Source organism: Colobus angolensis, unplaced genomic scaffold (genome assembly GCF_000951035.1).
Source record: "Colobus angolensis palliatus isolate OR3802 unplaced genomic scaffold, Cang.pa_1.0 Scaffold399, whole genome shotgun sequence".
In the NCBI taxonomy this organism is placed as follows: domain Eukaryota; kingdom Metazoa; phylum Chordata; class Mammalia; order Primates; family Cercopithecidae; genus Colobus; species Colobus angolensis.
In genome coordinates, this window is record NW_012117365.1 from 930,088 (window position 1) to 957,794 (window position 27,707).

General features: G+C 38.6%; 1 protein-coding gene across 4 annotated transcripts in view; it reads left to right on the forward strand.

Annotated features, from left to right (window-relative positions):
• Nucleotides 1-27,707, forward strand: part of SCMH1 (sex comb on midleg homolog 1 (Drosophila)) — a 172,886-nt gene that overhangs the window by 11,845 nt on the left and 133,334 nt on the right. For 2 of the 4 annotated variants that reach the window (XM_011955182.1, XM_011955183.1), the window contains exons 2-5: nt 7,744-7,812; nt 8,277-8,300; nt 17,724-17,794; nt 26,086-26,320. In XM_011955182.1, the coding sequence (XP_011810572.1) occupies nt 7,744-7,812; nt 8,277-8,300; nt 17,724-17,794; nt 26,086-26,320 (399 nt within the window). Of the gene's footprint in view, nt 1-6,167; nt 6,404-7,743; nt 7,813-8,276; nt 8,301-17,723; nt 17,795-26,085; nt 26,321-27,707 lie in introns of those variants that run through there. The other 2 variants (XM_011955184.1, XM_011955185.1) reach the window with 2 other exon arrangements.

The following is a 27,707-nucleotide window of genomic DNA, read 5'->3' on the forward strand; positions in this document are numbered from 1 at the left end:
TCCAATCTGAGCAAAAAGAAAGCAGAATGAAAAGGATAGTTTAAAGAGTTTACGAGACCTGTGGGACACCATCAAGTGGACAACGTATGCATTATTGATATGTCAGAAAGAGAAGAAATAAAATATATTCAAAGAAATTATGTCAGAAAACTTCCAAAGCCTGGGGAAGGAAATAGAAAGCCAGATCCAGGAAGTCCAAAGAACACCAAATAAGATGAACCTAAAAGGATCCACACCAAGGCAAGTTGTAATCAAATTATAAGTTAGAGAGAGTTGAAAGCAGCAAGGGAAAAGTGAATTGTCACATGTGAGGGAAACACCCTAAGGCTATCAGTGGATTTCACAGCAGAAACCAGATCAGAAGAGAGTACGATGATATTATTAAAAACCCTGAAAGGAAAAAACACACAAAAAAGAACACTGGTAGCAAGCATACTATACCCAGCAATCCTGTCTTTCAAAAACAAAGGGATAATCAAGACTTTCTCAAACAAAAACAGAGAATTTATCCCCACTAGACCAGCCTTACAAGAAATGCTAAAGGGAATTCAGAAGAGAACATTAATCAGTAATGTGAAAACATATGAAAGTATAAAACTCACTGAAAGAGGAGATATTACAACTGGTAACATAGAAATACAAAGGATCATGGAAGACTACTGTGAACAGTTATAAGCCAGCAAATTGAACAACCAGAAGAAATGAATACATTGCTAGAAATATATAGTTTACCAAGACTGAATCACAAAGCAGTTAGAAATCTGAATAGTCCAATTATGAGTAATGAGATTCAATTAGTAATTAAAAGTCTCCTATCAAAGTAAAGCCTGGGACCTAATGGCATCATAGCTGAATTGTACCAGACACTTAAAGAAGAACAAATACCAGTCCTTCTCAAACTCTTCCAGAAAGTTGAAGAGGGTGGAATTCTTCAAAATTTATTTTATGAGGCCAGCAGTACCTTGATACCAAAGCTAGACAAAGATATGACAAGAGAAGACTACATCTGCCTTTATCTGAATGGTAAGAGGAAAAAGAAGACTGCAGACCAATCTCACTGATGAACACAGATGCAAAAATCTTCAACAAAATACTAAGAAACCATATTCAGCAGGATATTAAAAGAATCATTCACCATGATTAAGTGGAATTTGCCCTTGGGATGTGATGCAGATGAATAAATGTGACTCACCATATAACAGAATGAAGGACAAAAATCACATGATCATCTCAATAGATGGAGAAAATGCATTTAACAAAATTCAACATCCTTTCATAATGAAAACTCTCAATATATTAGGTATAGAAGGAATGTTCCTCAACACATAGCTAACCTTGTCCTCAATGGTAAGAAGTTGAAGGATTTTCCTATAAGATCTAGAACAAGACAAGGATGCCCACTCTTACCACTTCTGTTCAACATAGTATCAGAAGTCCTAGCCTAAGCAATTAGGCAAGAAAAAGAAATAAAAGGCATCCAAATAGGAAAGGCTGAAATGAAATTGTCTCTGTTTGCTGACAACATGATCTTACGTATTGAAAATCTTTTTTTTTTTTGAGACGGAGTCTCCCTCTGTCGCCCGGGCTGGAGTGCAGTGGCCGGATCTCAGCTCACTGCAAGCTCCGCCTCCCGGGTTTACGCCATTCTCCCGCCTCAGCCTCCCGAGTAGCTGGGACTACAGGCGCCCGCCACCTCGCCCGGCTAGTTTTTTGTATTTTTTTTTTTAGTAGAGATGGGGTTTCACCATGTTAGCCAGGATGGTCTTGATTTCCTGACCTCGTGATCCGCCCGCCTCGACCTCCCAAAGTGCTGGGATTACAGGCTTGAGCCACCGCGCCTGGCCGAAAATCTTAAAGACTGTACCAAAACACCATTTGAATTAGACAAATCCAGTAAAATTGCAGGATATAAAATCAACTAACAAAAGTCAGTAGCATTTCTATACACTAACAGTGAACTTTCTGGAAAAGAAATTAAGAAAACAATCCCATTTACAATAGCAATCCCACTTACAATACCACTTCTTTTTTTTTTTTTTCTTTTTTTTATTATTATACTTTAAGTTCTAGGGTACATGTGCAGAACGTGCAAGTTTGTTACATATGTATACTTGCGCCATGTTGGTGTGCTGCACCCATCAACTTGTCAGCACCCATCAACTCGTCATTTACATCAGGTATAACTCTCAGTGCAATCCCTCCCCCTTCCCCCCTCCCCATGATAGGCCCCAGTGTGTGATGTTCCCCTTCCCGAGTCCAAATGATCTCATTTTTCAGTTCCCACCTATGAGTGAGAACGTGCAGTGTTTGGTTTTCTGTTCTTGCGATAGTTTGCTGAGAATGATGGTTTCCAGGTGCATCCATGTCCCTACAAAAGACACAAACTCATCCTTTTTTATAGCTGCATAGTATTCCATGGTGTATATGTGCCACATTTTCTTAATCCAGTCTGTCACTGATGGACATTTGGGTTGATTCCAAGTCTTTGCTATTGTCAATAGTGCCACAATAAACATACATGTGCATGTGTCTTTATAGCAGCATGATTTATAATCCTTTGGGTATATACCCAGTAATGGGATGGCTGGGTCATATCACAATACCACTTACCTCTAAGTAAAATACCTAGAAGTAACTTTAACCAAGGAAGTGAAAGATCTATACACTGAAAACTGTAAGGCACCGATAAAGGAAATTAAGGATATCACAAATAAGTGGAAAGATATTTAGTGTTTATGGATGGGAAGAATTAATATTGTGAAAATATTTATACCACCAGAAGAAATCTACAGATTTAATGCAACTGCCATCAAAATTCTAATGTCATTCTTCACAGAAGTAGAAAAAACAATGCTAAAATTAATGTAGAGCCACAAAAGATCCCAAATAGCCAAACAATCTTGACCAAAAAGAGCAAAGCTGGAGACATCACACTACTGTATTACAAAATTTATTACAAAGCTATAGTAATCAAAAAAGCGTGGTGCTGGCATAAAAACAGACAAATCTACTGATGAAATAGGACAGAGAGCCCAGAAATAAACCCATACATCTACAGTCAATTGCTTTTTGACAGAAACACACATTGGGGAAAGGAAAATCTGTTCAAAAAGTGGTATTGGGAAAACTGGATATCTACAAACAGAAGAATGAAAGTGGATCTTTATCTCACCCCTCATACAAGAATCAACTCAAAATGGGTTAAAGACTTGAAACTATGAAACTGAAACTATCAAACTGCTAGAGGTCTGGACAGAGATTTCTCTGATTTGAACTCAAAAGCATAAACAATAAAAGCAAAAATAGACAAATGGAATTGCATTCAAGTGAAAAGCTACTGCATAGAAAAGGAAACAATTAATAGAGTGAAGAGACAACCCACAGATGGGGAGAAAATATTTGCAAATCATACACTGGAGAAGGGACTAACATCTGAAATATACTAGGAACTCAGACTACTCAGTAACAAGAAAACAGCCCTGTTAAAAATAAGCAAAAGACTTGAATAGATATTTTTCAAAAGAAAACATATAAATGGGCAACAGATATATGAAAAAAAAAGTCCAACATCTCTAATCATCAGAGAAATGCAAATGAAAACCACAGTGATACCCTACAGCCAACACCTGTTAGGTTGGCTGTTATCAAAAAGATGAAAGATAAATATTGACAAGGATTACAAGAAAAAGGAACCTTTATACACTGTTGTGGATATCACAAATTGTACAGCCGTTTTGAAAAACAGGATGGAGGTTCCTCAAAACACAAAATAGAAATACCATATGATTCATCAATCCCACTACTGGCTGTATCCCCAAAGGCAATGAAATCAGTATGTTGAAGGGATAGCTTCATCTACATGCCTGTATTCATTGCAGCACTATTCACAGTAGCCAAGATACGGGAATAACTTAAGTGTCCATCAATATATGAATGGATTTTAAAATGTGGTGTATATACACAATGGAATACATTCTGCCTTAAAAAATGGAAATTCTGTCATTTTTGGCAACATGGATGAACCTAGAGGATGTAATGTTGAAGTCAGGCACAGAACAACAAATACCATATAATCTCACATGTAGAATCTAAAAAAAGTCTAACTTATAGAAGTAGAGAGTAGAATGGTGATAACCAGAGGCTGGGAGGGGAGGGGTGAGTATAGATAAAAGGGAGATACATTGGTCAACAGATAGAAAGTTATAGTTAGATAGGAGGAGTAGTTCTGGTGTTCTATTGCAGAGCATGTTGACTGTAGTTAACAATAATGTATTATATATTTCAAAATAGCTAAAGAGAGAATTTTAAATGTTCTCACCACAAAGAAATTATAAATATTTGAAGTGATGGATATACTAATTGCTGTACTCTGGTTTGATCATTCCACAATGTGTATTTGTATTGAAACATCACTTTATACCCCATAAATACGTAAAATTATTGTTGGTCAATTACAAAGAATAGCAAAAAAAAAAAAAAAAAAGCGAGGGGGGATACTTGCAAAGTTTTTGAGAGGATGAGAGACTATGGGACCTGCAGCTAAAATGGAGGGTTGGCTTTTGATAAAAAACAGACACTTCATCCACAGTAACAGGAGAGAAGTCAGAAAAAACCATGAATGAATATGTAATTTATTCGCCAAACATTTAATGAGCCCCTGTTACTATACTACATACTGAGGATTCACCACTAAACAAGATCGAGTCTCTACTGTCATGAAATGAGTGGAAGGGTCTTACCCTTACTTCTGTTTTCTCAATGAATCCTGAATTCCCTGAGAGTGAAGTTGGGGAGAGTATATTTGGAGTTTGAGGAGAGAGAGAAAGATACGAATTTTTTTTTTTTTTTTTTAGAAAATGGAAAAGTAGTGTAGAAATGTGGTATGATTATTTCTGGGTGGTGTAAAGTGGCATTTGAGAATTATAGCTATGAGTTTAAAATGAGACCAATAAGCTTGCATTTGTTTTTCTTCAGCACTGGTGAGCTGCTGGGGTAGGCACAGTATAGGTTGATACTTGGCTTTAACCAGATTTAGGATTGAGCCTTTAGTAGGTACGTTTGACAAAAAAGAGATGGGAAGGAATTAAGAGTGTTTGCCAGAGAATGATGTTAATGAGGACCATGGAGTCAGAGCTGGGCAAGAAGTTAAGTAAAGACATGATAGGTGATTGATGGTGAGAAAGTAGTAGGGTCAGTAGATGAATCTAAATTTCAACTGAGGAAAATATATTCTCCTTATATGAGTAATGTATCCTCTTTATGGAAAATTTGAAAATACATAAGATTATAAAATAGAAAGTGGGGACGGTGTCAGGGAACCTAGTACTACCACCCAAAGATAAATATTTGCTGTGTTTACTTTCATGTTTTTTCTAATGATAATTTCTGCAGTTGCATAAGTTTCCAGGGCTGCTTGTAACAAATATCATGGACTAGGTGGCTTAAACAACAGAAATTTATTTCCTCACAATTCTGAAGGCTAGAAGTCATCAAGGCATTGGCAAGGTTGATTTCTTTCTTCTGAGGCCTCACTCCTTAGCTTCTGAGGCTTCTCCCTGTGTTAATTACATGGTCTTTTCTCTGTACCTGTGTCCAAACTTTCTCTTCTGATGATAACACCAGTCATGCTGAATTAGTGACCACCTTAGTGACCTCATTTTAATTTAATTATCTCTTTAAAGACCCTTTCTCCAAATATTGTGGGATCCTAGGAGTGTTGCTTTTCTGGCCGGAAACCTGTGGCCAGTGGTGCCTTTGCCTGAGTTTTGCTTGGGCCCACTGGGCTTGTTCCACTCACTTGGCCTGGCAGGCTGCTCATGCTATCAGCCTGGATCCCTCGCCTCCAAGAGAGACTAGAGTTAGGCATGGAGTGGTGAGGAGTGTCTATGAGCGAGCTTGGGGTCCATCTACTGTGCAGTCAGACACACCAGCTCCTGCCGCAAGGTGGGCAGCTCCAAGTGTCAGCAGCTCTCTGTGAGGCTGCAGCTGGACCAGGCGCACCACAAACAGCTTCCCTGGCTGGCACTGGGGAATGCAGTAGCGCCCAAAAGCTTGGAGGAACCACAGGGCCCCAAAGAGGGAGTCACAGCCCTGGCTCCAGAAGCTCCCAGGTCTGGGCTCCCCAAAGGGCTGCAGCTCTTCCCTCCTTCTCTTTGCCCAAACTGCGGCAAGCAGGGGGCACGTTTCAGCCCTGTTGGTGTTACAGCAACTCTTTTAGCCACGCCATTCAGCAGGTCCTGAGTTCTTGTCCTGCAACCAGGAAGGAGATATGCAGACAAGCCAAGGGTGAGCAAGATGAAGAGGAGCTGTATTGAGCAATAGAACAGCTCAGAAATGACCCGCAGTGCCAGGATGTCCCAATGAGTGTTCAGCCCCTAGCAGAAAGGATAACTCCTCTCTGCAGGTAGGTTGTCCCAACAAGTGTTCACTCAGTTCTCAGCAGAGAGGTGGCTCCTCTCTGCAGCTGGTCATCCCATCATCTGCAGTTCTCTGCAGAGAGGAGGCCCTAGAGTGGCTGGCTCCTCTCTGCAGGCAGGTTGTCACGTCATTTCTGTAGCTCTCAGCAAAGAGGAGGCCCTAGAATGGGTGGCTCCTTTCTGCAGGCAGATCCTCCAGTCATCTCTTTGTCCTCTGCTCTGCTCTGGCTGATCCTAGGGTTTTTATGGACCCCAGAGGGGAGGAAGTGTGTGCCCATTGGTCTGTGGGTGGCCATGGGCAGGCCTGGAAAAGGCACAAGTCCCACTCCAGTCTGCAGGACTGGCAGTTCAGCCCCCAGCCTTCAGACCCTCCCTGGCCTGAAGGTGGGCCTCACCAGGGATCCTCCCTTTTCTGCTTAGGAATCTATCTACCTCCTGCTGCCATTCATAGCACCCAGGCTCCACCCTAACTTTGCTCCAAGATCAGAGCGGGTGCCAACAGCAGGGAGAAGCCAGGCAGGGGGAGCAGGCACTTCTGATCCTGCGAGGGCAGAGGGGTCCTTCCTGGACCCCCAAGAGTGCAGGGGTACCTGGGTCTGCAGCCACATTTTGGGGGCTGCAGCTGTGCCCATCGGGGCAAGGCTCCTGCCTGTTCCATGGAGCAGGAGGTCTGGGTTTGCAGCCTCGGTTTGGGTGGCTGCAGCTGTGCCCAGAATGGCGGGACTCCTGCCTGCTCCTAGGCTCCCACTGGCTCCATGGAGCATGCATTCCCAGCTGTGCCTCCCTGCTGCAGCCGGCATGATGACAGCAGCTGCTCCAGATGGCCCACCGCTGCCATCACAAATACAATTACATTCTGCGGTGCTGCGGAGTGGGGACTTTAGCATGAAGTTTTGGAGGATACAGTTGAGCCCATAACTGGGGTGCTATTTGTTTTTAGTGTTTTAAATAATTGTGATCATTCCATGAATATAAAATATTGTTCCCATATTTTACCTAATAACATTGTAACATAAACATTTTCCCATTTGTTCTTTAGCCTTTGTAAAAATTTAGTAGCTTCAGCATACTTTGTCAAGTGTTTGTATTATCAAATCTTAATCAGTCTTCTATTTTGAAGATTTAGGTGTTCCTTTTTTTGTTATTATAAACAATGCTAAAGCTTTTTACATGAAACCTTTTTCTTGTATTTTGGAGTATTTTTCCCTAGCATAGATTCTCAGAAGTGGATTACTTTATTAAAAACTGTTAATACATACTGCCAAATTGGAAAAGTATTTAATCTTATATTTTCTTTCCACATGACTATTTTTCTCTCCCCCTGCAGTGATAGACTGGAATGATGTTAGAAAACACAAATATGGTCACCTATCAGAGTCTGCATCCCAATATCAAGGTAAGGGGGGAAAAAACTCCATTTGGTGTGGAAAAATTTTATTCAGCATCTTCTCCCATAAAACCTTTGTTCTTAGAGGTCTGAGTTTACAAATAACTCACTTGTTATGTCAGAAGCAAATATTGCAGTTTACAGAGATATTGGTCATAAGCAATATACTTTGTTTTAGCTGGAAGTAGGAAACCTAGATTCTGAGTATAGGTAATGCCAAATTAGCTTCATAGTTTTAGGCACAGTTGCTTAGCCTCTCTGGTTTTCTATAGTTTTTATAAGTTTAGGCTTGGGAATAGGCAAAATTGGGTAGTGTGCTTCCACAATGACTACTAAGAATCTCAGTGTCTTTTAGGATAAGATAACTGAACTAGACAAATGCTCAATTTCCTATTTTACCCCAGAATTTCACCTTCCATCATATTGGTTGTTTGTCTTAATGACTTATGCTCCAACATTTTTTTCTTTACTAGAAACTGCTGACATCCTGGAGCTAGGTAAGCTATTTTTCTTGTGTTTCTGTTAAATAAGGGTAATTGGTAAACCAGGGATTAGATTATAACCAGTTTTAACCAACTAGGAAAAGAATTCCATGTGTCTCTGTCTCAGAAACCAGTGAATCCTGTGTTCTTGTCTGCCTAAGTATCCCATGTATTTCATCTCAGCTGTCACATCAAGTCCTGCTTATCAGTAGGCCACAGACCAAGCTAACAAGAAGGGAGGGAAGGTGGTTAATTACATAGGGTATAGGGAAGAACAGGAACTGAACCAAACTGGAAGTACCATCTTAATTTACTGAATCCAGAACTAAAACAAACCCCTGCCATTCATAAATCAGTGTTTGATGGGATTTTTTCCCCCCAAAAAATACTTGTAAGGTAAATTGAACTGAAACTAAACCTAAACATTTTCTAACTTTATTCACAAATACAAACTGAAATATTAAAATATTATCAAGTAAGAAGTCAGACCGATAATTGCATTTGGTTTTCCTCCCTGGTTGGTGTACTTCAGGACTAAGATTTGAGTAATAAAACTAGTTCTAATACTTCTCAGTCAGAATTCCTGCATAAACATCAGTCTTAACATCTTAGAATCCTTTAAAATCCTTTTATATGTTACATAGATTTTGATATCCAGATACTTTTATCAATTTTTGTTCAAGTTATTTTGATATATTTTGTTACAACTTGATATATATTTAGCTCTATTATTATCATTGTCTATTTGCCTCCTCTTGCCTTTCTTCCCTGCAACATATTACTTTCCATTGCCCAATGACACAGAACATAACATGAAGTAGTAGAACACTAGACTAGGAGTCAGAACTCCTAGGCTTTTTGAGAGCCGGTTCTGCCACTTAGTAACTTTGTGACTCTGATCCTTAGTTTTCTTATTTGTAAAATGGGGATAATAATCCCATTCTGCCTACTTCACAGGGTTGTAAAGAAGATTACATGAGCTAATGGATGTGAAAACATCTTAAAAACTCTCAAATACTTTTCAACTTTGGAGGATTATTATGATTTTCATTCTGTTCAGCGGCTATACTCAGACTTTACTCTAAGTCAAATCTTCTGACATTCTTTGAAGTGAAGCATTCTATGAATGTGAGCTGAAGAAATGAATGAAATGAAATAATGCAGGTAAAGGTGCCTGGCACTTGATAAATGATAGTTATTTTTTATTATTCTTTAAAACTTTCCTCAAGCTTTTTAAGGTACTGATGTGTGGTAGAAAAAACATGGACATAGAAGTCAGACAGGCCTTGGTTCAAATTCCTGTTCCCACTTACCAGTTTTGTGACTTCAGGCAAATTACTTAATCTTTCTAAGCCTATTTCCTCATCTTTAAAATGGGAATAAAACCTACTTGCAGGTTATAATGAACACAGGAGATACTGGACGTAGTCTGGCATGGTACAGGCAAATGGAAGACAGTGATAGCTGCTGCTGTTTTTGGTTTTGTAGCTAATATGAATGATAATAACAATTGTAACTCAGTGACAGCTTAAGGCATATTGTAAACTGTTGATGGGGAGTTGTGAAATGTGGGTACTCGATTTGACAAAGAGTATATCAGTTACTAAAAGATGTTAAAATTTGAAAGCGTATTTTTCCTAGAGCATTGGTTGCATAGGCATATCCTCTGATATATAAGTTAATCCTGCATATTTCGTTTTTACCATCTAGCATAAGGAGCAGCTCCAAATAGCAAACTGAAATAAAATTCAGTAGATCTGTGGAATCTCAGAGTTGGAAAAGACCATAAAATAATGTATTCTTGACCAGCATTTAAAATTCAACATTTTGGGCCGGGCGCAGTGGCTCAAACCTGTAATCCCAGCACTTTGGGAGGCCGAGACGGGCAGATCACAAGGTCAGCAGATCGAGACCATCCTGGCTAACCCAGTGAAACCCCGTCTCTACTAAAAAATATAAAAAACTAGCCGGGCGAGGTGGCGGGCACCTGTAGTCCCAGCTACTTGGGAGGCTGAGGCAGGCGAATGGCGTAAACCCGGGAGGCGGAGCTTGCAGTGAGCTGAGATCCGGCCACTGCACTCCAGCCTGGGTGACAGAGCAAGACTCCGTCTCAAAAAAAAAAAAAAAAATTCAACATTTTGAATTTTTTGTAAAATGTCTTATCTTGAACTCCTCAAGTTGAGAACTTAGAAGCTCCTCAGGTAATTCATTTCATATTTAGACATATTTATTGGGCCAAAATATGCTTCTTTTTGTAATTTCTGTTAGTCATCCCTCTAACTTTCTGGCCATTTGAAACAGGGTTAGCCTATTTTTCATTTACTGACCCTGATTTCTAGAAAGAAGCTCTAGGGACTGCCTTCTCATTGCTACCCTGCCACTTTCATAGTTGAAGCCACAGTCATCTCACACCTAGATTATTAAAACAGCTTCCTAACTGGTCTTTTTGCCTCCAGCCCTATCCCCCTCCTGCCCATTCTTTACAGCCAGAATGACTTCACCCCAGAACCCTGAATGCTTCCTCTTCTCAGTAATACAGTATATTTGGCTCTCTAATGCCTGAACACTGCCGTTATCTGTAACCTTTTTTCTAAACTACTTTTTCTTTAAACTCCACCCAGCAGCCATACCAAAAGATCTGCTTTTAGAACTGCTTTTTCTCATGTCTGGGCCTTTATAATGCCTTTCTTTCTGTCTGAAACAAACAAAAAGGGTTTCCTTTTTCTTTGACTCCTGCTTATCCTTTTACACTTTAGCTTAGAAGCCTAGAGCTTTCTTCCTTTGGTAAGCTTCCACAAGCACTCTGGGTGCTCCTATAGCACCCTCTGTCTCTCCAGTGTAGCAGTTACCACATTATCTTAGTGGTGACTGTTTAGTCTCTGTCCCTCACTAGATTCTCTGTCTGTCACTAGACTGAAACTCTGTGAGGTCGAGGATGATATTTTGATCACAGTTATGTGTCCAGCACCCAGCACAGTGCTTTGACACACACTATCAATATTTGTTGGATAGATGGGGGATGGCTCTGAGACTTCACTTTTTTACTCATGCTAATTGTTCATGTTCCTTCACCTGGTCCTCAGGTGACATGGTTTGGGGTCTGTTTACCATCACTAGGTAATCATTTAAACTCAGATTTGCTCTCTCTCAAAGTATAGTTTTCACAATTATATCCCAGGTATTATTTTATTAGTCCAAGAAAGAATAGGATTATTACTTGTGTGCTTCTTTTCATTCACTCAGAAACTCATATTGAGCCTCTGTTAAATTTCAGGCACTGTGTTAAACATTTAAATATTTTTAAAATGAATATGAACCCCCATCCATAAAGAACTTACATAAATAATTATGGTGATATGATGTGAACAGGATGTTATAGGAGATGGGGAAATGGTAGAATTTGTCCAGCCTTTCTCTGCAAAGCCTTCTGACAGAAAAATGTAAAATTTTTGCTGAGTCACTGAGTGTGAGTAACATGAGCAAAGATATGGGACCAAGAAAGCCATGAGTTTTAGGAAACACTAACGTCCTTGGTAGCTTGAATGTTAAGATTCTACACCTGTGAAGCCTCCCAAATCCAGACCTTTCTCATATCAGGGTATCTGCCTGGACCCTCCAAAACACCTCTGATGTCTCTTCCTTATCTAAACCTCTCTTTCTGTTGCCTGAAAGTCTGTGTCTTTTCAGAGGGACCTGTGGTATGGTGGAAAGAACACTTTTTCTAGATGCTTTCTTTCTTTTAAGTAAAAATTATTCTAGTGACTTTTCCTTAATCTACAAAGAACTCCTAGAGTCTGTGAGAAAACAAAAGAATATCTCAGCAGAAAAATGGCTAACTAAAATACAAACTGGCTGATAAGGCTAAAATCTTTGACTTTATTAGTAATCAAAAATTGCAAATAAAATTATAATACTATTTTATTTTTTCACTGATAAGATTTGTCAAAATTATAGAAATTGTTAAAATACAGTTTTAGCAAATATGTGGTAAACACACTTGTGTACTTTTGGTAGGAATAGAAATTGAGTCTGGGCAATATAGTGAGACCTTGTCTCTACTAAAAAGAAAAGAATTAGCCAAGCACTGTGGCGCACACCTGTAGTCCCAGCTACTCTGGAAACTGAGTGCGGAGGGTTGCTTGAGTCCTGATTGGGGTTATAGTGAGGTGTGATTGCGCCACCACACTCCATCCTGGGTATCTGAGTGAGACTTTGTCTCAAAAAAAAAAACAACCAAAAAACAAAAAAAAAACAGTTGGCTTATACTTGTAATCCCCACACTGTGGGAGTCCAAGGCAGGAGGAGGACAAGTCTAGGAGTTTGTGACTAGCCTGGGCTCCATAGGGAAACCCTGTCTCTAAGAAAAAAAAAAAAAAATCAGTATATTCTTTCTAGAGGATATTTCAGCAACATATATGTTGTATCAAAATCTGAACTGTGCACGCTCTTTGTCCATTAGTCCCACCCTTAGGACAAATCCCAAATCTGTGACTCATGCCTGTAATCCCAACAATTTGGGCAGCTGAGGCAGGTAGATCACTTGAACTCAGGAGTTCAAGAACAGCCTGGGCAACTTGGCATAGCCCTGTCTCTACAAAAAATGCAAAAATTAGCTAGACATGGTAGCACACACCTGTAGTCTCAGCTACTAGGGAGGCTGAGATGAGAGGATCGCTTGAGCCCAGGAGGTTGAGGCTGCAATTAGCTGTGTTCACACCACTGTACTCTAGCCTAACACTGACCTGTCTCAAAATAAAGTAAAATAAAATAAAATAAAGACACTTAAATTACCATCAGTGGCGTTTAACAAATATATTGTTATTTAAACTTTGGTACATAGAAAACTATTTATACGGTGTTAGTGGAGTGGAATTTCTGATCTAAAGACATTGATTATCCTTAATTGCTTTTAGGAATTTGGGTTCACATTGAGGTTGAACAAAGTAGAGTTCTTGTAAAGGAATGTGGCCAGAACAGTAGCCAGACATGAGTAACCAGCCTGTCAAATGAGGAGCAGTCGAGGGATTTGGGACGTAGAGATTAGATATATCTAGGACCAGTAGAGGTTAGAAGGCAGATGTTGGCTGACTATAAAGAGTAGTCTGTCCATTTGTACTCTTGAGTAATAGCTAAATAATGGGTGTCGCATGATTGGAAGTATTTAAACAGAGGCTGAAAGGACCATTCAAATCTCAACATTTTTTTTTTTTTTGAGACGGAGTCTCACTCTCTCGCCTAGGCTAGAGTGCAGTGGCGCGATCTCAGCTCATCACAACCTCCACCTCCCAGGTTCAAGCAGTTCTCCTGCCTTAGCCTCCCGAGTAGCTGGGATTTACAGGTGTCTGGCACCATGCCCAGCTAATTTTTGTATTTCTTTTAGTAGAGATAAGGTTTCACCATGTTGGCCAGGCTGGTCTTGAACTCCTGACCTCAGGTGATCCGCCCACCTCGGCCTCCCAAAGTGCTGGGATTACAGGAGTGAGCCACCACACCCAGCCTAAATCTCAACTTTTATATCACCTTATCAAGATGCCTTTTTTGACTGCCCTGCCTAAAATAGCACACCTTTTTTACCTCTTACTTTTATTTTTTTAAATTTCAAAATAGCCAGGAATTGTATAATTAATATGGTGTCTCTGTTACCCTCTGGACCAGCTGACATATTTGTTTGTTTGTTTGTTTGTTGTCTGTCTTTCCCGTTAGAATGTAAGCTCCCTGTGGGCAGAGACTTCGGCTGCACTGTATTTTGCTATATATCACCAGTGCCTAGAACCAAGCTTAATGTATAGTAGGTATTCAGTAAATATTTGCTGAATGAATGAAATTAGAGAAAGTGATTCATGCATTTAACTAGGTGACCTCTTGTGCTTTATATTTTATGGACCAAGGTACGTTGATGCCATTTTTAAGTCCCTTCAGGGCAGGAACCTTTTTTTCTTTTTTAATAATAAATGTAAACATCATGTGGTATGCATCAGAGTTTATAAAAACACTTTTATAAGCATTATTTAGTAAATGAGATGGCTGACTTTTTCTCATCTGTGAAGTCTTAGCTCAGACATTTCCTCTGAAGAGTATCTGTCCGTAACTTTACTAAGATAGCTCCCAGTCTCTATCGCATCACCTCATTTTATTCCCTTCAAGTTCTTTTCACTTACCGTCTTGTTTATTTATTGTTTATGTGTTAGCTGTGTCTCATCATACACTGGCACGTAAATGAGGGCAGGGACCCCTGTCATATTGCCCGGCACATAGAGGATAGTTAAATATCTGTTGAATGAATAATTGAAAACATTCAAATTATACTGTTTGAATATTTTGAATTATAATTTTGAATTATAATGTTGGAATAATTGAAAACACTCAAATTTTATATGTTTAAATTATAAAACATTATACCTTTGTTAGTTAATAATATTAATTTTCACAGTAATCTCTGAGCCCAAGCATGAACGAGATTTTCATGCTTTGCATTTTCAAGACAACCTGTACTACCTCGTTAACTTTATCATTATCATAACAGATTACTTGTGTTATGTTTATTAATGTCCCTGTTTATCTCTAGACTGAAAGCTCCATAAATTGAGAAATCATGTCTTACCTTGTTCCCCTAACATTTAATACAGTTATTTGTACTTGGAGAAGTTTAAATATTTATTGAATGAAGAATCTATGTACAATCTTGTAAGACAGATATTGTCTTCATCTTTCAGATGAGTAAACTGAGGCTTGGAAGGATTAAGTAATTTACCCAAGATAGTTAGCTGTAGAAACAAGACTTTTACCAACATCTTCAGACTCCCAATATTACATTACTTAAACTACACCAGTAGTAGTTCTTAGTCACAGATGTTAATCCAGATTACCTAGGGAGCCTTGGAAAATACATATTCTCAGGCCACACTTGGAGCCTACTGAATGAGAACTTCTGAAGGTGGGGCCCAGAACTTTGTTTAAAGAAATGAGATTATAAGTATCACTTGAGAGTCAATGATTTATACCAGAGGTCTGGCAAACTACTGTAGGGAGGTCAAATCCAGCCCTCTGCCTGTTTATGTAAATAAAGTTTGAGTGGAACAGCTATACTAATTTATGCACAGCTTGTCTGTGGCTGCTTTCACACTGGAGTAGTGGAGCTGAGTAGCTATGACATAGACTGTATGGTCTAGAAAGCATAAAATTTTTATTATATTGTCTTTAACGGGAAGCTTGCTAACTCTGGATCTATACCTTGGTGCCTGTCCTATTTCTTTTGTGGTTACTTTAGTGCTTGGAGATATGGCAGACATATTATGTCTGGCTTCATCATGGGCATTACAATAGGTGTCCAAACATTCTTACTAAGTCATAAAAATTATCTTATTTTGCAGTTCACCTGATAATAAGGAACTAAGTCTTAGGTAGCCCAACAAGTCAAATAAAAGGAAAATACCCTCTAGGTATGGTTCAAGCCAGTCAGCCATCACAGTAGGTGAACTACTTTAAACAGAGGTTCCTTTTCATTCAGTTAGTAATAGAATGTTTCCTAAGTGGTAAAAGGGCTGAGGTTTCTAGCCTATGTACATTACAGAATAGGGATTGATTACCATGGTTGATATGTAAAATGGAGAACTGTAATTAATGCCCTAATTACTGTGGTACCCCTGATGCTACCATTATTCTTAAGACCAAAGTCTCTTGGGTGCTTTTAGTCAGATATAAGCAGTTACCCAGGACTGACCAAAACTCTTGATCTGTGCTTCCTAATACAGTAACTATTAGTTACATGTGGGGATTTAAATTTAAATTAATTAAAATTAATAAAATTTAGTTTCTTACACTACCCACATTTCAAGTGTCCAGTAGTTATGTGGCTAGTGGCCACCTTATTGGCTAGCACAGATACAGAACATTTTAGTCAGCACAGAAAGTTTTACTGGACAGTGCTGCTCTAGATGCCAGAGTTGAAGATTCTCAATCCAGGGAAATCCAAAACTTGCTATTTGATTTAATCTTTCATTTGTAAGGATGGAATAATAAATTGTAATGTTTATTTTTCTAATAGCAAACAGTGATGAAATGTATTCAGTCCTTGCTTTAGGGCCCTGTCAACTAGGAGCAAACTCTTCATTAAATTCTGATAACGTCTTTAAACCTTGACTTCAGAAAATAGTCATCTCATTTGCCCTATGGACTAACTGTCTAGTCATGATGATTAATCATCAGCCACTTCATGAAATAGTTCAGAACTGACTGTGATTTCTGGCCAAATCTATTTGACTTAGATAAAGATAGTGGGAAAGGAACCAGTTATAAAACAGAAGCTATAAAATAAATAGAGTGTAAAGTCTTGGCATCATCTTTGGAGTGATTTAGATATCATCATTCAGTGACTCGTTTTTATTCCCAGCATCTAGTGCTTTTTGCATGGCCCAAAGGGGCTCTGTGCTGCTCCACTACAGAGGAAGCTTCAAGAAATGCTGGTTTGCTACAGTGTTTTAGCTTGTGAGATTCTCTGGGACCTTCCCTGCTCCATCATGGGGTCACCTCTAGGTGGGTATTAGGGGGAGACTGGTAATTGGTTTAACCTTTAAATAAAGAATTTGATAATCTTTAGTGATCCAATGAGATCTGTATCTAATGGCCTACCTTAATATGTTTTCCCTTGCCCCAGCACAGTGTCACCTTGAAGATTGTTTATCTAGGACAATGTTCTTCAAACTTTGAGAGGGTGTAAGGCCAGTTCAAGAGGCTAAACGATTCTACAGACTCCCCAGCTTGTTCTTATTTGCTGTCATCAGACATGCTTCCCAGGTCCTACTTTGCTCTAAATTAACAGATCTTTGTCACTTTGTACCTCAGAGCAACACACTGTGGCTAGGATGGGGGTGCAGTAAGGGTAGGTGAGAGCCAGTTTTTCGAGTGAGAATTCAACTATAATCTCACTCATCTGGCTTCCCCTCCCCTCAAATCATCTCGCCCCTTGTCTCTAGACAGCCTTTTCTTCATTCTTCCTGAGCTGAGATGCTGGAATCCAACCATATTGGGTATTAAAAGCTGCCACTTGACAGCAATGAGGGACCTTTCTGAGAGTCAGAGTGTTCAAAAGGAATCTCCCCACCCACTTTCTGCCTCTTCCATTCTGTTTTCCATGAGCTTCCTGGGCACTTCTTTGAAGTACTGATATATCTTGCTTTGGCATTTTGGATCACTTTAGGAATGAGCATAAAGAACACCCTAAGCCATCTTTAGACCATTATTTTAAAACATGAATCTAAAACATCTGCTCAGGTCACTTAGATTCTTCCCCTTAATCCTCCTTTGAGCTCAAACAGGAAAAAAATATGTTTTTTATGCTCAAAACCAGTCTACAAATAGCTTACTGTTTAGTGTAGATTATATCCTGAAAACATTTTTTTAGGAAGTTGACTGTGATATAGATTTCTATTTCCTTTACAGGTCATTTTACCTGGGACAAATACCTAAAAGAAACATGTTCAGTCCCAGCGCCTGTCCATTGCTTCAAGCAGGTAATTGATTTTCAACATCTTTAGTAGGTGGAAGATAAGTCATTTTTTAATGGTTTTTAGACAATCAAAACAGGAGGTGGAAGCCCTTGGGCTTCTTACCTCAGGGCCCCAGAATAAACTTCTATGGGAAGACCACAGCTCAAGAAGTGAAATTTGGTCACTGTGAGTTTTGGCAGCAGACTTTCTTCCCATCTTCATCCCAAGTAACACCCTTGCCTCCTTCTTTACCTCCTTGAGGATATTCTGTGTTACTGAAAACAGCTGCTAATTTTTACTAGAGCTCTTATTTCAGACAGGAAAGAGAGTTATAGTCCATAGACATTGTTGAAAATGGATCAGTATTTCTTTCTCTGTACTCAGCACTCCTGTCACAATCTTATCTTTCTACAAGAATGTTGACACTGAGTCCCACTGTGAAGCATTTCAGGAGCTCATCAGAGGTCATCCAGAGTTTCCCACAAGGATTAAGTAACCCAGACAATGCACAGATGGTATTGACTGTATCAGTATATGATATGGTTGATAAGCAAAGAAGTGTTCTGGTGCTAAACAAAGCTAAACATCAGGAAGTTACCTACAATCTTTTCCTTTAGTGCTAAACAAAGCTAAACATCAGGAAGTTACCTACAGTCTTTTCCTTTAGTACTCAAAGGTCATTTCCTCACACTGTCAACATTTCTGGTTGAGTTTGAATTTTGTCTGTTTTTTCTTTTTTTTTTTTTTTTCTGAGATGGAGTCTTGCTCTGTCACCCAGACTGGAGTGCAATGGTGCAATCTCGGCTCAATGCAAGCTCCGCCTCCTGAGTTCACGCCATTCTTCTGCCTTAGCCTCCAGAGTAGCTGGGACTACAGACGCCCGCCACCATGCCCAGCTAATTTTTTGTATTTTTAATAGAGACGGGGTTTCACCATGTTAACCAGGATGATCTTGATCTCCTGACCTCATGATCTGCCCACCTCGGCCTCCCAAAGTGCTGGGATTACAGGCATGAGCCACCGTGCCTGACCATAGAATTTTGTCTGTTTTCTAAGTAGAAATACAAATTCGGGACTTCTGCTCATTTGAAATGAAAGGGACTGAATTTATACTTCCACCTGAAACCATTTTTTAAAAAGACAGCGTATGTTAATAATGGTTTGTTTTGTTTTGTTTTGTTTTGAGACAGTCTCGCTCTCTCACCCAGGTTGGAGTGCAGTGTCGTGATCTTGGCTCACTGCAACTTCTGCCTCCCGGCTTCAAGCAGTTCTCCTGCCTCAGCCTCCCGAGTAGCTGAGACTACAGGCACACACCAACATGCCTGGCTAATTTTTGTATTTTTAGTAGAGACAGGGTCTCATTGTGTTGGCCAGGCTGCTCTCCAGCTCCTGATTTCAGGTGATCCACCCACCTTGGCCTCCCAAAGTTCTGGGATTACAGGTGTGAGCCACCGGGCCCAGCCAACAATGGTTTTTAAGTCACTAAAAATCAAGCAGCCAAATAGTGATCTCTAGATCAAATGAGTTGAGCTGCCTCTATGATTTTCTAGCTTACTGTCTTAACAGTTTCCAGACCATGGCCCAGGGAAAGGGAACTCATGTTGAGCCCAGCAGACTCCCTAATTGGAAGAAATGGAAGAAAAAAAAATGAGAGTCCAGAGAAACCAAGGTGGCTAGAATTTACAAGATGGAGTGTCAGAGAGGAGAAAGCTGCACACAAAACCACAGTGATCTTCAGAGGGTCCAGGAAAAGACTACCATTTTATACATGCATATGAGAAAACTACCTAAGGCCAAAGGAAAAAACTGTCTGAAAGGATTCAAAGGAATAGAACCTGGCACTCACACAGGGCTGCGAATAGTTCCTGATCTCACCAGTTAGACTAGAACATCTCATAATTGATTGGGCATTGGGTATAATACTCAGGAAGGTCTTGCTCAGTATTGGAAAATAATTAACATTGAGCATTGAACTTTATATTATTGAGCATTGCTTCAGTCCAGCCTGACAAATCATAAAGGTAAAACTCAAGAAGATCAAACCATTTTATAAGTAACTTAACTGCATCGAGGAACAAAGCCCAAGAAGATTTACAGGAATGCAAGAGTATCCAGTACCCAACAGGTAAAATTCACCAGATCTAACTTTCAGTCAAAGACTACCAGGCATGCAAAGAGGCAGGAAAATGCAACCAATCATCTAGGGAATAATTGATTGAAACTGGCTCAGACTCTACACAAATCATAGAATAGCAGACAAACACATTAAAATAATTATTTTAATGTATTTGTTATGTTCAGATATTAAGCAGAGACATGGAAGATACTGAAAAGACTCACTGGGCTACTATGTGGGAAATGAAAAATACACTAGATTGGATTAATGCCAGAAGAAATTAGTAAACTTGAAAACATAACAATAGAAACTATTCAAAATGAAACACAAAGAGAAAAAGGAATTTAGAAAAAATGAGAAGAACACCAGTGAACTATGGGATAACTTCAAGTGACCAAATAGACATGTAATTGGAGTCCCCAGAGGAGAGAAGTGATGGGGGATAGAAAAAATATTTGAAGAAATAATGGCTAAAATTTTTCCAAAATTAAAAATAACGGCTGGGCACGGTGGCTCACGCCTGTAATCCCTGCACTTTGGGAGGCCAAGGCGGGCAGATCGTGAGGTCAGGAGATTGAGACCATCCTGACTAACACGGTGAAACCCCATCTCTACTGAAAATACAAGAAAATTAGCCGGGCGTGGTGGTGGGCAACTGTAGTCCCAGCTACTTGGGAGACTGAGGCAGGAGAATGACGTGAACCTGGGACACAGAGCTTGCAGTGAGCTGAGATCGTGCCACTACACTCCAGCCTGGGTGACAGAGTGAAACTCCATCTCAAAATAAATAAATAAATAGATAAATAAATAAAATAAAACTCTAGGTCCACAGAATCAAGAAATTCAAGGAATCCCAAAAAATAAGAAGAAGAAAACTACTCTGAGGCATATCATAATCAAATTGCATAAAACCATTGATAGAGAAAACTCAACAGCAGCCAGAGAAAAAAGACACTTTATATACAGGATAACTAATGTAAGAATTGTATTTCTTGTTAGAAACAATATAAGCAAGAACAAAATTGAACAACATCTTGATAGTACTAAAAGAAAAAAAAAAACCTGTCAACCTGGACTACTGCAGCCAGCAAAGATGTCTTTCAAACACAAAGGTGAAAGAAATAAAGATATTTTCAGATTTACAAAAGCTGAAGGAATTCATCACTCACAGACTCACACCTCAAGAATGTTAAAGGAGGTTCATCAAGCTGGAAGAAAATGATATCAAATGAAATAACAGATCTGTACAAAGAAACGAAGGTCACTGGAAATTGTCATTATAAGCCTAGATATATAAGATGTTTTCTTATTTAAATCTGTGTAAAAGATAATTGTGTAGACAATAATAACCCATATATTGTGAAGATGATATATATAAGTAAAATGTATGATAAGAGTAGCACAAAGGCAGGAAGGGAGGAATCTTAAGTATATTACAAGGTTCTCATGCATGAAGTAGTACTGTCTTACTTGATAGACTGGTAAGTTAAAGATGTTTGTACTATAAACTCTAATGCAACCACTAGAATAATGGGAAAAAATAGCAAGATGTTTTATTTAAACCCAGCTATATCAGTAATCAAATATAAATGGTCTAAATGTTAAAAAGCGGAAATTGGCACATTGGATAAAAAACAAAACCCAATTATATACTGCCTTCAAAAACTTAACACTTGTTTTCTGTTTCTTTACTATTGAGCTTGCTATGATTAGAAAAATTATGCTTTAAATAGGTTAAAAGTAAATGTATGAAGATGATATACCATGCTGACATTAGCCATAATAAAGGTGAAATGGCTATATTAATATCAAAGTACACTTCAAACCAAATAATATTAACAGGGTTAATTAAGGAAGTTAATTTTATAATGATAAAAGAATCAGACAAATCCTGACATGAAGCAAAAACCAATAGAACTAGTAGGAGAAACAGATAAATCCAAAATTATCTATGGTCAGACTTTTAGTACTCCTTTCTGTATAATAAAAGAACAAGTAGAGAAAAAAAATCAGCAAATATATAGTGGATTTGAACAACACTATGAACTAACTTGACCTAACTGACATATATAGAATACTGTCCAACATATGTAGAATACACATTCTTTCCAAGTGCATGCAGAACATTTATCATGATAGACCACATTCTGCACCATTAAATGAGGCTTCAGAATTTTTTTCTTTCTTTCTTTCTTCCTTCCTTCCTTCCTTCCTTCCTTCCTTGGCTTGAGAAATTTAAGAGGATTTAAGCAATACAAAACATGTTATCTGGCCAGGAGCAGTGGCTCGTGCCTGTAATCCCTACACTTCAGGAGGCCAAGGCAGGCAGATCATCTGAACTCAGGAGTTCAAGACCAGCCTGGCCAATATGGTGAAACCTTGTCTCTACTAAAAATACAAAAAATAGGCGTGGTGGCACCTGTAATCCCGGCTACTCGGGAGGTTGAGTCAGGAGAATGGCTTGAACTCGGGAGGTGGAGGTTGCACTGAGCTGAATCATGCCACTGCATTCCAGCCTGGGTGACAGAGTGAGACTCTGTCTCAAAAACAACAACAACAAAAGTATGTTCTCTGATTGTAAGAAAATTAAATTAAAAAACAATGGTGGGAAGTTATCTGGAAAATCTCCAAGTATTTGAAAACTAAGTAACACATTTTTAAATACTCCATGAGTACTTAGAAACTCAAAGGAACATTAGAAAGTATTTTCAACTCAATGAAAATGAAAGAACATTTCAGAATTTTTGGGGTGGTGCTAAAGCAGCTCAATTAATGACCTCAGTTTCCACTTTAGAAAAGTAGGGAGAAAAAAAGATCAAGTTAATTTCAAATTAAGCAGAGAAAAGCAAGTAATAAAGATTAGACTATGAATCAGTGAAATAAAAAATACAGAGAAAAAGCCACTGAAACCAAAAGCTGGTTCTTTGCAAAGGTAAATAAAAGTGAGAAACCTGTAACTAGAGTAATCAAGAATAAAAGAAGACACAAATCACCAATGTCACAAATGACAGAGGACCGGGCACAGTGGCTCACAGCTGTAATCCCAACATTTTAAGAGGCTGATGCAGGTGGATCACATGAGCCTAGTAGATCAAGACCAGCCTGGGCAACATAGCGAGAACCCATGTCTATGAAAATTTTTTAAAAGTTTTTTTTAATTAGCTGGGCATGGTAATGCATGCCTGTGGTCTCAGCCACTTGGGAGGCTGAGGTAGGAGGATTGCTTGAGCTCAGGAGGTCAAGGCTGCAGTGAGCTGTCATCACACCACTGCGCTCCAGCCTGGGTCACAGAGTGAGTTCCTGTCTCAAAAAAAAAGAAAAAAAGAAATCAGAGAGGTGACTTCACTTTAGATTCAGCAGATAATAAAAGAATTAAGGGAGTACTATGAACAAATGTATGCATTTTACTCTGACAACTAAGATGAAATGGACAACTTTCATGAATGACACAAATTACCAAAGCTCAGTCAAGAAGAGGGAAAACCTGAATGGCACTATTTCTGTTACAGAAATTGAATTTGTAGTTAAAAACTTTTCCACAAAGAAAATTCCAGATTTCAAATCTTACTACAAAGCTACAGTACTTAAGATGTCATGGTTCTGGCAGGAAGATAGACGTATAGATCCATGAATTAAAATTGAGAATACAGAAACTGAACCACCAATTTATGGTCGATTGATTTTTCACAAGGGTACCAAGACAGTTCAATGGGTTTTTCAACAACTGGTGCAGGAACAGCTGCTTATCCACATAGAAAAAAGTGAAGTTGGACCCTACCTCTATGCCATATACAAAAATTAACTTCAAGAGGATCATGGACCTAAATGTCAGAGTTAAAACTACAAAACTCTTTAAAGGAAACATAGGAGGAAATCTTCATGACCTTGGATTAGATAATACAACACCAGAAACATAAACAACAAAAGAAAACATAGATAACTTAAACTTCATCAAAATTAAAAGATTTTTGTTTCCACACCGTCAAAAAAGTGAAAAGGACAACCCACACAATGGGAGAAAATATTTGCAAATTATATATCTGGTAAAGGACTTGTATCCAGAATATAGAAAGAACTCTTAAAACTTGTGAATTAGGCCGGGTGCAGTGGCTCACACTTGTAATCCCAGCACTTTGGGAGGCCAAGGTGGGCGGATCACGAGGTCAGGAGATTGAGACCATCCTGGCTAACACAGTGAAACCCCATCTCTACGAAAAAGACAAAAAATTATCCGGGTGTGGTGGCAGGTGCCTGTAGTCCCTGCCTTGGGAGGCTGAGGCAGGAGAATGTTGTGAATCTGGGAGGCAGAGTTTGCAGTGACCCACTGCACTCCAGCCTGGGCGATAGTAGAGCGAGACTCCATCTCAAAAAAAAAAAAAAAAAAAAAACGGAATTAAAAGACAACACGATTTTAAAATGGACAAAGAAGTTGAATAGGTATTTCTCCAAATATATACAAATGACCAGTTAGGCACATAAAAGATACTCAGCAGTCATTAGAGAAATGCTAATTAAAACTGCAATGAGATATACATCACATTGACTAGATGACTCTAACATCAAAAAGACAAACAATGGCAAATGTTGCTGAGGGTTTGTAGAAACTGGAACCCTCTCACATTGGTGGTGAAATTATGAAATCCTGTAGCTACTTGAGAAGACAGTTCAGAGGTTACCCAAAATGTTAAACAGAGTTACCACATGACCCAGCAGTTTCACTCATAGTATATGCCTAAGAAAATAGAAAACATGTCCACAGAAAAATATACCATAAATGTTCATCACATCGTTATTCATAATAGCCAAAAAGAGGAAACTACCCAAATGTCCATCAGTTGATGAATGAGTAAGCAAAATGTATATCCATACAATGGAATATTGTTCGTCAATGAAAAGGAATGAAGTACTGATACACTCACTGACATGGGTGAAACTTGAATCCATTTTGCTAAATGAAAGAAATTATTCACATATTGGCCACACATCATATAATTCCATCTGTATGAAATGTCCAGAATAGGTAAATCCATGAAAACAGAAAGTAGATTAATGGTTTCTAGGGTCTGGGCTGGGAGGATAGTGGGGAATGACTCCATTGGGGCATGGGGTTCATTTTGGGGGGATTATGGAAATGTTATAAAATTAGATAGGAATGGTGTTTACACAACTCTGAGAATATTCTAAAAATCATAGAATTATATACCTTAAAATGGTTAATTTTTTGTTTTGTGATTTAAACATGTACCTACCTTATGATCCAGCCATTTCACTCCTAGGTATTTGTGCAAGAAGAAAGAAAGTATATTTCCCTACATGAAATTTTGTACTTAAATGTTTCTAGCCGCTTTAGCAAACCAAATCTCCATCAGCACAGTTATACTGCTCAACAGTAAAAGGAAATGAATTATTAATATGGTTGAATATCAGAGTAGTTATGCTGAGTGAAAGAAGCTAGGCAAAAAAGAAAGTACATCTTCTGTGATTCTTTCTAAGACTAGAAAATGCAAAGCAATCTGCAGTGATAGAAAGTAGACCATTGGTTGCCTGGGTACAGAGGTTCTGGAGGGGCCAGAAGAAGAGATTACAAAAGAGCATGTGAGAACTTGCCATGTTCATTATTTTTATTGTGGTGATGCTTTCACAGGTTTATATGGTGTATATGGTAGCATGGTCATATACATATGTCAAGACTTACTAAAGTGTATAGTTTATTGTATGTCAATTGTATGAATTGATTAGTAAGTTATTGTTGAAATAAGAAAAAATTAACCCCCAGTAGTCTGTGTGGTAGATATACACATCAATATACTAAAATATTCCACAAAGAGACACAAAGAATATTGTAGTTTAATAGGACGTAGTAGTCCTAAAAAGACTAGAAAGGGACTAAAAAGTCCCTACCTGGAAGGGTAGGGAGTTAGAGAATTATAGGATGAGAAAACATTTAATTAACTGGCCTATATAAGACATTCTTGTCCTTTATTTTAACTGGTATGGGTCTATTTGATGCTTCATTGGAAAGTAATTTTTTACCCTTCATCTTACCTTTCATTGTTTCTTTTGCATGAAACCTTTCTTAATTATTAGGGAATAATTCAGTTGGTTGTTCCTGGCCCAGCTATAACCAATCTGAATCCAAAACATGAATTTTGGGGGTTTACTGTTAGTCTGTCTAAACCTCATGCCTTGTTTTTCCCAGTCCTACACACCTCCAAGCAACGAATTCAAGATCAGTATGAAATTGGAAGCACAGGACCCTAGGAATACCACATCCACCTGTATTGCCACAGTAGTTGGACTGACAGGTGCCCGCCTTCGCCTGCGCCTTGATGGGAGTGACAACAAAAATGACTTCTGGCGGCTGGTTGACTCAGCTGAAATTCAGCCTGTTGGGAACTGTGAAAAGAATGGGGGTATGCTACAGCCACCTCTTGGTGAGTAAGTAAACCCAAACTCTTTCTAGCCAATTATTAATAGTTAGCTTCCAAAAACTGAACATTCTAATATGGGAAAGCCTAGGTTCCCCTGTTTATCCCTTATTTTTCATGTAGTCTCCTAAAAAGGCCCACCCAAAATGAAACAAGCTGCGCAATTTGGACATCTCCATCTCTACATTAGCTTATGATAACCAGGCTTCTCCCAAATTCTTTCTAACAAGAAATCACACCCTTTGTTCTTCTTGGCCGGTGCCCATTTACCCGAGAGTGAGAATGGAAGAAGGTCTTGCCATTTAACCTATCTCAAAAAGCATAACGCTTTCACCAAATCCTATCATGATGATGAGAATTGAGAGAAAATCTGCCAGTAGAAAGCATGACTGTTATAAGGATCTCTTATCTCCTTTCTCACTAATTCTCACCTGGTCCTTGGAGTTTTCTCACTTTGAATCCATTATTACATAAAAATCATTTTTTAAGATATAATACCCCCACTAGGTTTTTCTTTCCAGATAAGATTCCCCTCCAGCTTTTGCCTTAATAAATCTGAGGGATTCAGCCCTTCTTTTCAGTTACTGTCAATCACTATTATAGGGAGTCTCAATGGGGGACCGAGAGAGTTAGATTATGGACTTCGGCTATATTTTCTCTAAGGAAGCTGTGCTAGATTGAGAGGTAGAGAGCATGTATCTTTGGCTCCCTAGGTACTTATTTAACGTTTTCCCCCGTTAAAAAAACAATTGTAATGTAAAAATTTCAACATATAAAAAGGTAAGAGAAAAATAGCATAGTGAATGCTTGTGTAACCTTCATTGTTGAAGTCAGTATAGTTTTAGCTATACTTATATACACTTTCTGTCCCCACCTCCAATTGTTAAACATAGCATCATTTTATCATGAAAGTATTTAGTATGTCTCTGTCATGGGCAAGGATGTCTTAAACATACCATACTGTTATCACATATAAATAAGCCAATGATAATTTCTTAATATCAGCAAGTATTTTAATGTGTTTAAATTTTCCGAATTGTCTCTCTGTCTCTCTCTCTCTCTCTTTCTGTCTCTCTCATTTATATCAGTTTTTCAAATCAGAATCTAATTAGAATCCACACACTGCAGTTAGTTGATATGTCCTTTAAGTTTCTTTAAATCTACGAGTTCTCCTCTGCTCTCATTTTTTCTTGCAGTTTACCTGTTTAAAAACCTAAGTCATTTGTCTTTTAAATTTCCTAAAATTATATTTTGTTGATTGTACTCTTGTGATATCATTGTTTTTTATTATACTTTATGTTCTAGGGTACATATGCACAACGTGCAGGTTTGTTACATATGTATACATGTGCCATGTTGGTGTGCTGCACCCATTAACTTGTCATTTACATTA